Here is a 16745-nt window from a genome sequence, read left to right as displayed (position 1 = left end):
AAAAACAATTTTTTTTTTAATTTAAAAAAAAGGGGGGGGGCAACTAGGTGGCGCACTGGATAAAGCACCGGCCCTGGATTCAGGAGGGCCTGAGTTCAAATCTGGCCTCAGACACTTTACACTTACTAGCTGTGTGACCCTAGGCAAGTCACTTAATCCCAATTGCCTCACCCAAAAAAAAAAAAAATGTTGCTGGGAATACTTACACATATATGGAATATTTCTTTCTCTCAGTTGTGAACTTAACAGTGGCATCTCTCAACAAAGCCATGTGGACATTTTAGTTAGTCACTTAAAAAAACCCAGAAAACATTCTAAGTTCCTTTCCAAAATATTCTTATCAATTCATGTCTCCACCAACAGTCTTTTAGTGTACTTGTCTTGCCCATAATGCCGCAGTTTTTTCCCTGTCCCCCAACCCTGCTTGACTATTCCTATCTTGTCATCTTGATCATTTTGTTGGGTATAAAGTGAAACTTTAGAGTTCTTTTGAGTCCTTTTTCTCTTACTTTTAATTGATTTGACATATTCTTTTATATGATGGTTAATAGTTGAAATTTTTCTTTTGATAACTATATCCTTTTACTATTTATACAGTGGAGAATGGATTTTTGTCTTCATTCGGTTCTTTGTTTTTCAGTCATTGTCTGATTTTTCATGGTTCCATCTGGGGTTTTCTTGTCCAAGATATTGAAGTGGTTTGTCATTTTCTTCTCCAGTTTATTTTACAAACTTAGGGTCACATAGCTAGTTAGTATCTGAGGCCAGATTTGAATTCAGCAAGATCTGTCTTCCTGACTCCAGGCCTGGTACTTCTATCCATTGAGCTACCCTTTTGTCCATCAGATTCTGATGAGAGGTATTTAATGCAAAGATTTTTTTTTCTCTTTGGATACTTTATCTTCTTATTCTATCTCTATTGATTTTGTTCCTGTAAAAACAGGAACCCTGTTGGAGCCTTATCTACTTTTTGTCACAGATCCTCCATAGCAAATTTACCCAACACGTGGAAAGTATTCTGTGGGGATTGATGTACATTACCCATCTGTAATTTCTTGTTTTTCCTGCTTGACTGGATTACATACTTAGCATAATTTTTCCTGGATCGTATCTTCTGGATAGCTCTCTCCAGGTATATTTTCATTGGAAATTTACTGGAGCCTACTTAAACCCACCAACCATTTCTCCATTGCCCATTAGGCCACTCATCAAATTTGATTCTTTGTAGGTTATGGTAATGTAAAATTGGCAGCCATAGATCAGTATTAGAAAGACCCCAGAACTCTAGTGTATCTGTGATCTTTCCAGTATTACAGATTGCATTCTGGGTGGTTAGGTAGCATGGTGTGTAGAGCATTAGTTTCAGGAAGACCTGAGTTCAGATCCAGCCTTAGACACTTTACTAGCTCTGACACTGCACAAGTCATTTAAACTCTATTTTCCTTAGTTTCCTCAGCTGTGAAAAAATGGGCATGTTAGAAAGGTGGGTAACCACTTAAATAGTGTTGGGCAGCTTAAGTGTTGCTAGCAGGTTACAGGCAGCAGTCGGTGAGTGAAAGCTTTTTTATTCATTTCATCTTCAGGAAGATGGACACTCTTCTGAATGTGCCGGAGAGTGCACTGAAGTGAGGTCCCTCACCTCTATTTATACCCCTCAAGGGGTCCCCTCTGAACAGTCACATTAGAGCATTTTACAATTCCTCATTAACAATAACAACCAATCAGACTGTACCAAGTGAACCAGTCACAGTGCTAGAAACTAGTCAGGTGGTACCAGTTGACCAATCAGATTTTACAAACTTTGATACCAGACTATAACCTATTCTGGGCAAGAATGTCAGCTCCTCCTTAGAACAATGATGTGTTAAGATATATAACTCTTCAAGAAAGAAAACCTGACTCGGGGTTTGACCAATCAGATTTCAGCCTTAGGCCCCAATAGTATGTTAGAGTAAGAATGTCCCCATTCTCCAATAAAACAGGGCCTGTGTAAACATAACCTTTCAAAAATAAAACAAAGCTAAAGTGAGGGCTTGAGCTCAGAGTCATGTGGGGATTATCTCTGATGCCTCAAGGTGAACTCCCAGCTTATCTTGGCTCCCACAAAACCCAGGCCCCTCTTCAGGCCCTGCTTGGGCCTAAGGCCCAGGAGGCTCAGCTCCTCAAAGCCTCATGTGCCAGGCAGCCCCCTACTGGGAGGTTTGGGCAACAAAGCTATAGGGCCTGAAACCAGACTCACTCTGCCTTAAGGACTCTGAGAAGAGTCCAGATAGAGTCTTCTTTCTCAGGTATAATAATAGCACCTACCTCTCAGGGCTGTTTTGGGGATCAAATGAGAAAATATTTGTAAAGCACCTAGCACAGTACCTGCCATATAGTAGGTGTTATATAAATGGTAGTTATTGCCATTGCCACTATCACTACCACTATCACTACCACTCTCAACTATGTCCTCTTATACATTCACTGTAACAGTCTCTTTGAATTTCCTTCTCATAGCATAGATACTTATGGAGCATGCAGTCTTCACATCTTTTTTTGGTTGACCCTCTTGTAATGTGATTGGTCCATCATTCCCCACCTCCACCCCCAATATTTCTCTGAGAACATCCTTTATATTGTCAAACTATACCACTCATTCTGCATAATTCTTTCTTGAATGCATTCAACACCATTGCCCTTTGGCTGTCCCTCAGCTTCACTTGGTTTTTTTTTTGGTTGTTGTTGTTGTTTTGGTTTTTTGGTCTTTGGTGAGGCAGTTGGGGTTAAGTGACTTGCCCAGGGTCACACTAGTAAGTGTCAGATGTCTGGGACTGGATTTGAACTCAGGTCCTCCTGACTCCAGGGCCAGTGCTCTATCCACTGCACCACCTAGCTGCCCCTTCACTTGTTTTAAGATTATAGAATTCCCTGACTTAATCACCAGAAATATACTGTGTTAAAAAGACTAATGTGTGTAATAGCCAACATTATTTACTAATGAGAAATACTAGAAACTTTCCCAATACATACAGTGGTAAAGCAAGGCTGTCCCCACTCTCACTGTTAGCTTAGTTTTAGAAATGCCTAGTTATTGGTGGCAGCTAGGTGGCACAGTGGATAGAACACCGGCCCTGGATTCAGGAGGAACTGAGTTCAAATCCAGCCTCAGACACTTGACACTTAATAGCTGTGTGACCCTGGGCAAGTCACTTAACCTCCCATTGCCCTGCAAAAAAGAAAGAAGGAAAGAAATGCTAGTTGTTGCAATTAGACAAAAGGAAGAAACAAAATGTATAAACATTGGCAAAATGGGGGAGGGGGCGGTATTCATTTAACAGTTGAGATGATAGTTTTCTCAGAAAACTGTAGAGAATCAACAATAGAAAGTAATTGAGGTAATTAGTACTAATTAGTAATTAGTAACAGACCAAAACTACAATCATAAAAATTGTCAGCTTTTCCCTATAGGAATAGCAAAATAGAAAATCTCCTGGGGGCAGATAGAGCACAGGAGCTAAGTTCAAATCTGGTCTCAGAAACTTGACACTTACTAGCTGTGTGACCTTGGGCAATTCATTTAGCCCCAATTACCTCACCAAAAAGAAAGAAAGAAAAAGCAAATCTCCTGAATCAACCTAAAACTTTTACAAGTACGATAATAAAAAAAAGAATTAAATAACTGGAGGGATATTCATTGCTCCAGAGCAATATAATAGTAAAGTTTATACCATCAAACTCCTAAGGAAAATTCATTTGCAGGAATAAATGTTTAGAATCTCTAAGGAGAGGGCGGCTAGGTGGCTCAGTGGATAAAGCACAGGCCCTGGATTCAGGAGTACCTGAGTTCAAATCCGGCCTCAGACACTTGACACTTACTAGCTGTGTGACCCTGGGCAAGTCACTTAACCCACATTGCCCCGCAAAAAAAAAAAAAAAAAAAGAATCTCTAAGGAGAAAGTGAAAAAAACAAAAGGAACAAAAGGTGCATAGCACTTCCAGGTCTCAAAGTATATTATAAAATAATAATCATCTAAAATAGTTGGTACTGGTAATAAAACAGAAAAGTTGATGAAAACCAACTTCAAAAGCAGTAACTAGACATAGTCTAACACAGTGGACCCCAATATTCAGTAAAACAAGAATGTAAATGTCTGGGAGAAGGGAAACCTCCTTCTATAAGAATAACTAGGAAAGTCGGAAAAGAGTTTTACAGAATATAGATTTAGATTTGTATGTTCCACATTTTGCAACAAGTTCCAAATGAATCTGTGATCTCATTACATTTGGAATAATTTCCAGAGATCCATATTACAATCTATTTATGCCTGCTTAACTGTCTTATTTGAACTTTGTTCTCCTCCTACATATATGCCCCAGGGAGTTCTACCTTATGTGTTGCCATTTTCCCTAAATTTCTTCTGACATAGCAGGACTCCACTTACCATCTCAACAATTTTGTCCATACCCTCATTCTTGAGATCTTTGGATTTATCAAGCATTGATCTTCTGTGTTCATTTGCATCTATGGGTTATATAACTAAAATGTTCCAGTGTTCAACTTCTCTGTTTTCTTAACCCACACCAAATAGTGTTGATGATTACCAAATTTGGTCCATGATAAAGATTTGTATTGATTACTCAGAGACAAAACATAGAAGGAAAACTCCCCCCCCCCCATGTCCATGATTTTGTTTAGAGTATCCTTCATTGCTGAAATAAATGTATATTCATCTCATCTCCACTCCTTAGAATCCCCATCTTCCTTTAGAGCCCAATACAAGTGCCACCTTTTGAATGAGAAGTTTGGTAATTCAGCTACTAGCACCTCTATCCTTAAATTAACTTGTGTACATTTTGTCTTCTGTGTGTATGTATAATTTTCTGTAATAATATGTAAGTTTTCTTAGGCCAGGAACTGTTTCATTATTATGTTTGTTTCTGGAAACATACATGCATAATAAGTACTTCTTGATTACACATAAGTTTATTTCTTTAAGAAGGACATTGGTGGGGCAGCTAGGTGGTGAAGTGGATAAAGCACTGGCCCTGGATTCAGGAGGACCTGAGTTCAAATCCGGATTCAGACACTTGACACTTACTAGCTGTGTGACTCTGGGCAAGTCACTTAACCCCCATTGCCCCGCAAAAAAAAAAAAAAAAAAAAAGGGCATTGGTAGTTAACTCAGCATTTCTCTTGAATGATTTACAGTTGCATTGTGCAGCATTACATTTTCCAAGAGAGAAAAACACAGATGGTGCCTTTCCTCTGAGATTATTTCCAGTTTGCCCTGTATATAGCCTATGTGTACATAGCTGTTTTCATGTTGTCCCCGCTCGAATGTGAACAATATGAAGGTAGAGACAATATTTTGGCCCTTTCTGTTAGTATTCTTAACCTTTGAAACAGTTTCTGGAGGATAGTAAATGCTTAATAAATATTTGTTTACTGTTTTAAAATACAAATACTTTTAAGATAAGATCATATATGATTTTTAGAAATCTGATGGTCTAATTTCAGCAGTCCTAGAGTACAGAGGAAAAAAGGATTGCCAGTACATGTGATTATTGTGGATAGCTTCATGAAGGAGCCATGAGAACAGTAGAAAGTATACTGGATTTAGGGCCAGTGTCTTTGCTTATTGAATTCCTGTAGGACTTCAGCAGTCAGTGTCATATAGCGTAAAGCATGGCTGAATTTTGAGTGAAAGTACTTGAATTAAAATATTGGTTTTGCCATTTTTTTTGAATGTGTGCCCTTAGTTTCTTCATCTGTAAAATGAAGAGATTGAATTAGATGATTTTTAGTATCCCTTCTAGCTCTAGATCTCTGATCATTAGTTATTTTAGCCTTCTCTAAAAGGATTGAAAAGATAATCAGATGGGAAGATGGAACAAGAGACATTATGGGGGGCAGCTAGGTGGCACAGTGGATAAAGCACTGGCCCTGGATTCAGGAGGACCTGAGTTCAAATCCGGCCTCAGACACTTGATACTATCTGTGTGACCCTGGGCAAGTTACTTAACCCCCATTGCCCCACAAAAAACGAAAACAAAAAATAAAAAACAAACAAACAAAAAAGAGACATTATGGATAGAGAGCATTACATGAGCAAAGGCATGATGGTCAGAATATATCTTAGGTAGAATAGAGAAGAGACTGACTTGAGAAGGGAAGATAACTTAGGGTAAAAATGCAAAAGATCATTAATATAAGGGTAAGAATTTCAATGTGAATTGTACAAGTAAAAGAGATTTGAAGTAGAGAAATGGCAAGATAATGATAGTGACTTTTGGAAAATGCATCTCCTACCAATGTGTGGAATTAGGATTTTATAATTTTATAAAGGGAGATTTTCAGTACAAAGGCTGAATGAGAATTAACAGTAGAAATAGAAAAGTATTTATGAATGGAATAACCAAACTTTAAAATTTTATTTTTATAGTAGGTCTGGAACCAGCACCACTTTCAGTATCTGAGGAAAGGCAGCTTGCAATTCTCACAGAATTGCCCTTTGTAGTTCCATTTGAAGAAAGAGTAAAGGTAGGTAATTTCATTTATTTTGCATCTCTAATTACCTTATTTTTCCAATCCCTTATTTTATTGTTAAGAGAAAACAAGAAATACTATCTCCAATTCTATTAAGTTGTCTTTTCCTTAGCTGATACTTTTATTTGAATTTTGTGATGTTAGGTTATAGAGCATGGGAGGTTTAAAAATTTTTTTTTAACTTAATGGAACCCTGTTAAATATTCATTATTAACACTTACTTTAATGTTTATTTATTTCAAGTAAAAATCTGAAAAGACATAGTCTGCCTATAAACACATTCCCCAAAGTAGTATCACAAAGGGAGCTAGCTGTTGTTTCCAATAATATTGTCCAATTTGGCTTCTTTGAAGGTGATTGTTGTACATAAGATATCGATTATCAATACTGCTTTAAAAACCATAAAGGAGTTGAGACACATTGTAATAAAGCTTAAATGTATAGACCACATGTTGATTTGCAAAATGCTTTCCTCACACTAGCCCTGTGAGTTAGTTAGTGCAAGTATTATCTCCATTTTACAGATGAGGAAACTGAAGCAGAGAGGCTAAGTGAATTGCGCTGCAGCTCACAAGCTAGTAAGTGTGGGAGCTGGGGCGGGCATCCAGCCTGGTCTCCTGTTGCTGAGAATGGCACCTGGGCTAGGACAGAATGCTCTTGTTTCAAATGTACACTGAGGAACTTAGTCACAATAGTATGTAGTCTTTTAGAAAATGAATGCATTTAGGAAAATGAATAAAAATGTGCCAGATTTCATTTGTCATGTAACTGTCTTTTTTGGGTTAGGTAGAAAATGGCCACTGGAGAGATGTCTTTTCCTCCCTCTCCCCGCCAAGTCCTACTGTGTTTCTTGAAAGGCCTAAATGGGTTTCTTTTAGAATGACTGCTGTTTCTTATTTATGTGTTTTAAAAAAGAAAAAGAAAAAACACCTAAAATTTACTATATACTTTCTGAGCTCCCTCTGCTGGATCTTCTGTTCCAATTATTTTTCCATGTGTTATTTCCCATTCTTGTTAATGTGCATGAGTAATTGGAGTAGGGGTTTCAGGAAAAATAATTTTAGGTTGATACAAAATTTATCCCATTAAAAATGATCTGTGTTTCTCTGATTACCATAAATGTTTTATAAAAGATAATAAAAACTCAATTATATGCCAGGTATTTTCTGTGACAATATTGATCAATGATTATAAGAACATGCATCTTCATTTGTGAAGTGGCTTTAATAAATTTCATAAATATCAACAATTCATTGACAAGGGAGTTAATAGTACATCAAAATGTGATTTAAATAATTATTTCCAATAATCTTTTAAGTTGACCTTCTGAATACTAATTAGGAAATTGTCAGCTGATTTTCACTCAAGGAATATTTTCTAGTTTTGATTTTTTTTTTCTTTGTCAGATCTTTCAAAGATTAATCTATGCAGATAAACAAGAAGTACAAGGAGATGGTCCATTTCTGGATGGAATTAATGTTACAATCCGAAGAAACTATATTTATGAAGATGCTTATGATAAACTTTCCCCAGAAAATGGTATGTTTAACGATGTTATTTTTCTATAATAATTAATCATCAAAGCAATAAGTTATCAATATCTTTTCACTATGGAAGACACTGTTGTACAGTTTGGGGAAATTAGAACTGGGATCAAATCCTTTCTTTGCCCCTTATACTTTGAAGAAGTAAATCTACCTTTCTGGACCAAGAAAGATGATTAGCCTAGATATCCTTTAGAGTTACTCCAGCTAAATCCATGGTCCTAATTTTTTATTATTTGTGTTAAGCTGCATAAATTGTTACCTGTCTTGAAAACAACAGAACTATATTGACTCTAAAGAATTGTATTTTGCTAAGAACTAAAACTACTTAACTTTATACAAAATTAGGAAATTTCTTTCCTATATATAGTGATTTTTAGTAAATGTTTTGAAATTTTTATCAAAATTATAGATGTGTAGCTATTTCAATGGTTGGAACAAACTTTGTTTAACTTACATTCAAGTAAAAACTTTTTTTTGATAGAAGCAACAGAAGATACTGACCAACATACATTTTAAAATAATGTTGTAGATATAGTTTCAATTTAGCTAGCACAAATTATAATCATAATCCTTGTTATTAAAAAAATTTTCAGATGATTATATTTCTTTTTTGTTTTTGCTTTTTTTGGTTTGTTTTGGGTTTTTTTTAGTGAGTCAATTGGGGTTAAGTGACTTGCCCAGGGTCACACAGCTAGTAAGTGTTAAGTGTCTGAGGCTGGATTTGAACTCAGGTACTCCTGAGTCCAGGGCCAGTGCTCTATCCACTGTGCCACCTAGCTTCCCCTATATTTCTTAATATAGTATTATTTCATATTACTTTGGTAGCTAGGTGTTGCAGTAGCTAGAGATAGAGTTCTGGGCCTGGAGTCAGGAAGACTCATCTTCCTGAGTTCAAAGCTGGCCTCTGACACTTACTAGTTGTGAGATCCTGGGCAAATCACTTAACCCTATTTGCTTTAATTTCCTTGCCTGAAAAATGAGAAGGATCAGGAAATGGCAAACCACTCTATGATCTTTGCCAGGAAAACTCCAAACAGTACCATGAAAAGTCAGGCATGACTGAAAGGACTGAACAACAAATATGCTACCTTTACATACAATAAAGGGTCTTTGTGTCCCTAATTCCTTATCTATTATAAGTAGTTCTAATAGGGTTTTGAAAAAACTATTTCAGTGTTAGAACAATTACTTTAACTTCACAAGAAGACATTATTATTATCAGTATATTGTGTTTTGGCAAAGAAGCATGTAATTCATATCGGAAAGGTTTTGGTTAAAAATGGCTAAAGTTTTTAATCAGTTGGTTATAAGGTTCCTCTTATACTTGGATAAATCAGCTACTAAGACCAAACAAATCTTCAAGGAAGGATTTAGTTGGTTGACAGCTTTTTGGTTTGGTTTGGTTTCAAAGGGGAGGATGTTTGTTATTTATCTTGTTTGACTGTGGTTGATGATGCTGACCATCACATTTAGAAGGGTAGACAGTATTTCTTTTTATTGAAAAATTAAATCTGGATTATACCTCAAAATATATTAAGAGACAAATTAGTGGAGCCCTGGAATCTTATGTGGTTATATAGTTTAAAAAATGGGATATATATATATATATATATATATATAAACTTAAATGTAATTTAAAATGGTGTTTTCTTAAATGTCACCTGTGGCTTCAAGGAACTGTAGCATGCACAGCAGCCACAACTCAGTAAAAATGTGGCAGATAGGCTAAACCAGGTTGAGGGTAAACAAAGGACATCGAACCTGTCAGTGAATTAGGGGGATGTCTACCCCAATCATGTGAAGACTTCCCCCATTGGAATGGGTGGATAAGAATAATTTGTTCCAGTGCCATGAAGGTGGCCGAAGCAGGCATTCTGGTCAGATAGCAAGGATGCCACAGTCACGTACTGCATTCCCACTGGTCTTCTGTGACTCTGCAAGATAGAGTGAGGCCAACGACTTTGCACAACTCGGCTTCACCCTCAAGATGTCATTTGTCCTCTTTGAAAATGAAGGATAAACAACATTTTATTAAGTAATCTGAATTTTGTATTTAATTATACCCTTTTCAAAGATGTTGGTGTTAGAGACATAGAAAGATGTTGCTGTATGTTAGTGGACAGGCTATCCACTTCTTATCATCTTTTTTTTTTTTTTTTTTTTTTTTTTGGTGAGGCAGTTGGGGTTAAGTGACTTGCCTAGGGTCACACAGCTAGTAAGTGATAAGTGTCTGAGGCTGGATTTGAACTCAGGTCCTCCTGAATCCAGGGCCGGTGCTCTATCCACTGTGCCACCTAGCTGCCCCCACTCCTTATCATCTTAAGGGTTAAACCTCTTCATTTTATGGATAATGAAACTGAGCCCCAGGGAGATTTAGTGACTTGTCTAAGACAACACTGAAGAGGACCAACAGGAACAAATTTACATGACAGAATGATGGGCCCACTTTTTATTTTGTGATCGCCTCTAACTCATCTTCCTATCCAGAATTTTCCTCCAGCTCTAGATCTTAATGGAACAGAATCTTCCATCTAGAACCTAAGTGACAGTGAAAACAGTGAAGCTTGAGCTTCCCTTAAAGTGCATACTGTGTTTGTACTAATACAACACACAGTAACATCTGAGCCTTTTGTGGGCTGCACTGCACATTTAACTCATACGAAGCTCTTAGTCAACCATCAAGTCTTTTAAAAATGTTCATGTTATTTTAAAATTCTGATATGTCCCTGTGTTCCTCATAATATAACCCATTTGCAGTTAGTTGAGTGGCAAAGATTCAGCCTGGAAGCCAGGAATACCCAAGGTAAATCCCCTTTTCTAACACAAAATGGCATCGTGACCTTGGGCAGCCCTAATACTCCTTTTTACTCCCACCACCACACAACCTCCTTTCCTGAACTCGAGGGCAAATTATTATGTTTGCTATGAAGTAGTTTTCTCCCTCTGCTTTCTTTCCACTGATGAATTGATAGGCCTGGACAAAAAAGATTTCTTTGGCACTAAAACATGACTGGTCCTTTTCCTTATATTTGAGAGTTCCAAATTGATAGTGTGGTTTAGTGGACAAGGGCAGACCCTTGGAATTGCCGGAAACTTGAGTTTTAATCCCTCTTAGCTCTTTGTCACTAAGTATGTGGTATCTTTGAGCTTCTGTTTGTGAGAAAATAATGATTAGTAATGGATTCCTAGGAGAAACCCAGACAATAGTTTTAGCTGCTTTCTTCCCCTCACATCAGAAACCAGCCTGGGATGAGCCTTCAGCTTTACAAAAAGGAATACAGATTGATTCTTTTCAATAGCATGGGGAAGACGCACACCTAGATGGTTGGAATTTGATCTCTAGACTACCACCATCACCCCACTCCACCCCCAGGTCATGCCAGTCAGTGGAACTGAATGATGCTAAACCAATTAGCTTAGATCAGTGTATGGTGACCTGCCCCTACCAAAAAGAGAATAAAACCCCTGGGCACACCAGGGTTGGACTCTCTTCTTGCCTGGACTCTTTTACTCTCCATGTGCCTTCTCCTTGCCCTCTTATATCAATCAGTATGCTGGGTATGTAATTGTGTTTAGGCCCGTAAGCCTGTGACTAGTGGGAAAGTCTGGGAGACGCAGTCAACACTTTAATAATAATATGTTATATTAATTAATAATAAAAGCTTACTGCCCAAACTGGTGCAGTAGCTATTAATATATAATTTAGTAATATTTTAGAAAACCCAGCCTAGCCCGCCAACAATTTAGCTAGAAACAGTTAATCCGATAATTCCGCTAACACACTTTTCCTTCTCTACAAAAAGGCAGTCATGATGGTTGTAATGCATACTCCATTGAGTTGTTATTAAAATTATAGAAGGTGCTTTGGAAACCTTTAGGCACTATAAAAATTTCAACTATTACTATTGTAATTATATTTGTACTGCCTTCCTCATAGTTAATATGAAGGGTAGCTTTTAAAACTGGAAAGCACTGTAGAACTATAAGTGGCTATTTATTATTCTTTTTGTTATAGTCATCCAAATTAAAAACTTTCAGACATTCAGCACTTAATGGCCAATGCCTTTGATGCCAGGGAAATATCCCATATCAGAGGATTAGAAAATGGAGCCTATACTTTAAACTTGAGGCTTTTTTATTGACTGGTATTTTAATTTAATCAAGGAAATGCATGCATGATTTAATTTTTAATTTTGGGGACTAAGTTCCTTCTACCTTGTTCCCCCTTAATTTTGCTTGGCAGTATTATCTGGTACACATTAAACACTTTTAGCTTACCCTTTTAGCAATTTAAGAGTAAAATGATTTAAGACAAGGACCTGCCTTGATTGCTTTTAGTTAAATTTGAAAGTATTTTCTATATCCCTGATGAAAACACCTAGACATTCAACAAAAGCATTTAGGGGCCTTAGCTTTCATAGCGAAAAGTTTTTGTTTTGTTTTTTTTTTAATATGTTTTGAGTGTTATAAGCCTTACAGAAAAAGGAAGGCTACTTGTGGTTAATTTCCAAAGTGCCAAAAAGAGACTGTGGATAAAATAATTTAATTTTTCTCTCTGTGAAAGGTGTGTCCAACCTAGAGCCACTTTAAGTCTGGAGATAATGAATTTTTGTCCAGTTAAGTGACTTATATGGGGGCTGCTTTTCTTTCTTTCCCACTTTGCCATAGTGAAAGAGATTAGGTGTTGATAATTGGATACAGTGAGGACACAACTGAGATTGTATTTCCTGTCATTCTCTAGTGATTCCTAGCATTCTGATATAGGAACTTTGAAAAAAGTCAAATGTGAGGTTTACCCAGCAATATTCACAATGCAGAAACTGTTGGGTGCTTTGCAAATTGGAAATTTCTAGAGCTAAATATTTTAGTCTAATCTTGGTTGGGGGCGGGGGTGTGTGTGTGGAATCTATCCAAAATCAAACCAAAGGTAGCTTGAGAATTACTTACTATTTTAGGGAAGAGGAAAATAATAGAACAATCTATACTTCACCAAGTTCTTATAGACAATAGTGATTTACTTGAGTAAATAACTTTTTTCACATGAAAGTCTTTTAAGAAAAATCCTGGGGAAAGGGGCAGCTAGGTGGCACAGTGGATAAAGCACTGGCCCTGGATTCAGGAGGACCTGAGTTCAAATCTGGCCTCAGACACTTGATACTTACTAGCTGTGTGACCCTGGGCAAGTCACTTAACTCCTATTGCCCCTCAAAAAAAGAAGAAAAAGCCTGGGAAATACTAAGACTGAGACCACCTGGTCTAACTTGAATTAACCCTTCATTAACTGGACCTTTTCTGCTCTTATCCTTTTCTCCTCCCCACTTTCCCCTTTTCTCTCATTAGATACTTAACAATAATTTTAGTGTACTAGTTTTATTAGGTTACCTGATGATTGATTTTACTCACTGGCTCTTACACTAGAGAAGAAGTATGTTTATCTCCTGGCTATTGCTTTTTTTTTTTTTAAATTAAAGAATGGCTTATTACTATAGGCATAACATATATTTTGTAAAAACCGTAGTATCACTTCCTTAACTTGATTTCTAATCAGTTAGGTTTTTACTTTAAATATGGTAGTAGAGTATTCTGTAAAGTTGCAGGTACTATACTCTGCCTTTAAAAAGATAAAAGACGGTGACATTTATAGCACTCATACAAGTTAATGAATCATATCATAAAGTATATTTGCTATCCAGTTATCCTATTCTGGTTGTAAAGTAGAATGGATTTTGCCTGGGAAGAAATCAAAGACGGAACAACAAAGAGAGTCAGCATCCGTTTCACATAAGTTAAAATGTAAAGAACTACATAATTAGAATTTGTACCAGAATTCTGGAATAAAAATAAAATGAATATATCATGAAGAAAGATTTAAGCTGAATATACACAAAAATTCCTAGTTACAATTAACATTGAATATTCAGTAAGGCAACTTACATTGTGATAGAGTTTTTAATGCCACAATTTATAATTCAAAAAAATTTAATGATGCATTTTGTTTCCTCATAAAATAGTACCTTCCAACACTTGTCCTGACAATCCATTAAGCAAAACAACAGTCTAACATGTGGTGACTTGAATTGACAGAGCATATAACATTATCAATTGAACTAGCATGAGCAAACAGCTATGAAGTTTTGTTACATAGTTTGTTTTTTGAGTCCCCCCTGTGCTTCAGGCAAAGAAACATTGTTTTTTCACATGAAGCAATAACATTTCAGATGCTTAAGACTAACTAAGTAAAGGGAATGAAAAGAGAGAAAAAGAAATTGAGCAGCACATTGAGAAAGGCTAAAGGGGGCACTCCCCTGTTAGCAGGTGGACATTACAAGCAGAAAAACTAAAGAGGGCACTCCCCTTTAGTAAGTGGACATTATAAACAGTGTATATACAATGTGGAAAAGGAAAACAGGAAAATGTCCATTTAAGTCTTTGGAAGTTTTTTCTCAGATGATTCTTAGGATGTCCTCTGCGTGTAGTTGTGGAATGGAAGTTTTTTCAGGTGTTGATGTGTGGATGCTGGTAATCAGCCAGGAAGATTTCCTACAAAATTCAGCTTAATACAACTTTAAATAGCTTTGTCAATAATCAAATCAAACAATGAGAGTTCAAAAAAACCCAACATATCTAAAGAAATCCAGAATCTTAGTTATTACACATGAAATATATAATAAAAAGAAAAAATTGAAACATTCTCTAAAACTTAATATTACTACACAACTGCTGTTCTTCCTTAACTGCAACTACTTGGTGTGTGTAATTGCTATTCTCTGTTCTTCTCATACTTTTACTTTTTTTTGTTTGTTTTGTTTTGTTTTTTGAGGCAATGGGGGTTAAGTGACTTGTCCATGGTCACACAGCTGGTGAGTATCAAGTGTCTGAGGCCAGATTTGAACTCGGGTCCTCCTGAATCCAGGGCTGGTGCTTTATCCACTGCCCCACATCATACTTTTACTTTTAAAACACTTTTGATAGTTTTACTAAACACTAGGAAAATGCAGTCTTGTTGGCCTTTGTAGATGTATTCCTCCCTAGCCATGAGTCCAGTCCATTATCCTTATATTAAGTCTTGGTCTATCAATCTTCATCACATTCTTAGGTTTCATTTTCTTAGATGACTGTTCACTCCTGAAATCAATTTTTCTCTTCTGTTGCCCTTGCCATCAGTGGGTAGCCATAAGAAAAATACATGTGTGAAATGTGAATGAATAAATGAATGAACAAATGGCATTTGCTAAGCATGTGCTAGCCACTGGTGATATAAATGCAAAACTAAGGCCCTAGAAATTTATGTTCTACTAGGCGTAGTATATATAACAAATACTGGAGAGTAGAGATCAGGGCAAGGAGTTTCAGTCTAGGGAGTCACAGGGTTTGTGAGTAGAAAAATAAGACAATCTGTTGTCTCATCCTTTCCAGTAGATCTGTTAGGTGGTATTGATTTGACTATTATTCCCAGAACAAGTGATAGAGGTTAAAAACAACTAGGAAGCATGTTTACACAAGTGACTCCAAGGCTGATGGCAAGATGTTTTGCTGCACAGGCCCTGGTTTTCTGGTGATTGGATATATGGGACAGGAAATATGATTTTGGGTCAGCCGGATACAGTGGGTTAGATGATTTTTCTCACTCACTCCCTGGAAGAGTGTCTAATATTAATGAAACTCCCCCAGAGTAGTGAAATTATCTTTATGGAGTGGTTTGCTATTCTAGTGAGCATTGAAATTTTTTAGGTTCCTGCTGGTTAAAGGAGTGTTGGACAAGAATTGCTCCAAAAATGTAAACCAGTGTGACAGAAAAATAGGTTTAGATCAGCCTCTTACTTACACCATTTACCACAAAAAGCTCTAGATTGATCATAGATTCTTAGGTGGAGGGGACTCCCTTAATGATCTCTTTCAACCCCCTCATTTTATTTATTAAAAAAATTTTTTTTCGGTGGGGCAATGAGGGTTAAGTGACTTGCCCAGGGTCACACAGCTAGTCAACCCTCTTGTTTTAGAGATGAGGATTTTGAGTCAAAATAATAACTACTGATATTTATATGGCATTCTGAAGGATCCATACAGGTTTACATATATTATTCCATTCAAACCTCACAAAAACTCTATGAGGTAAGTAATAAACTTACATCTCTATTTTAAAAATCAAGAACCTGAGCTCAAGAAGCTTATGTGTCTAGATCATGGATACATACTCAGTAAGTTTTAGTCAGCATTTTAACCCCAAAGACCTCATGAATTGAAGTCCTATACTTTTAGCACCTTTGCTTCATTGAGGGTTATGAGTTAAACCTAACTGTTGTTTAAATTTGCATTTCTGTATTAGTAATGTTTAATAGACGTTTTTGTGCAGGTTTGGTAGTTTTGAATTCTTTTTTCTGAAAACTATATCCTTTGACCACTTATAGGGAAATGTCTTTTGTATTTAAATTACATTTGTATTAATTCTGTATAGAATTGTATCAGTAATGGCTAATAGAAAATATTTTTGTCTTAAGGAGTGTGATGTTTAAAATCTAAATTGTGATCACCTTAAATTAGAAGCTTCAGCACCAGTCTTTGGGCATTAAACATTTATCAAGGCATACAGGTGTTCACAAGGAGTTCAGAAAGTTAAGAAAAAGCCTATCTCCATAGAGTTCCAGCCTGGTTGGGTTCTTCCTCAAGTC

The 16745-nt window shown here is 36.5% G+C and overlaps 1 protein-coding gene across 3 annotated transcripts in view; it reads left to right on the top strand.

The window, feature by feature from the left end:
• The window catches only part of UBE3C (ubiquitin protein ligase E3C), a 172506-nt gene that overhangs the window by 90599 nt on the left and 65162 nt on the right, over positions 1-16745 (top strand). For 2 of the 3 annotated variants that reach the window (XM_043967090.1, XM_043967093.1), the window contains exons 16-17: positions 6429-6523; positions 7936-8068. In XM_043967090.1, the coding sequence (XP_043823025.1) occupies positions 6429-6523; positions 7936-8068 (228 nt within the window). Of the gene's footprint in view, positions 1-6425; positions 6524-7935; positions 8069-16745 lie in introns of all 3 variants that reach the window. The other variant, XM_043967091.1, reaches the window with a different exon arrangement.

This window comes from Dromiciops gliroides, chromosome 5, assembly GCF_019393635.1.
Source record: "Dromiciops gliroides isolate mDroGli1 chromosome 5, mDroGli1.pri, whole genome shotgun sequence".
Classification (NCBI taxonomy): Eukaryota; Metazoa; Chordata; class Mammalia; order Microbiotheria; family Microbiotheriidae; genus Dromiciops; species Dromiciops gliroides.
This window is presented reverse-complemented; position numbering and strand designations above follow the sequence as displayed.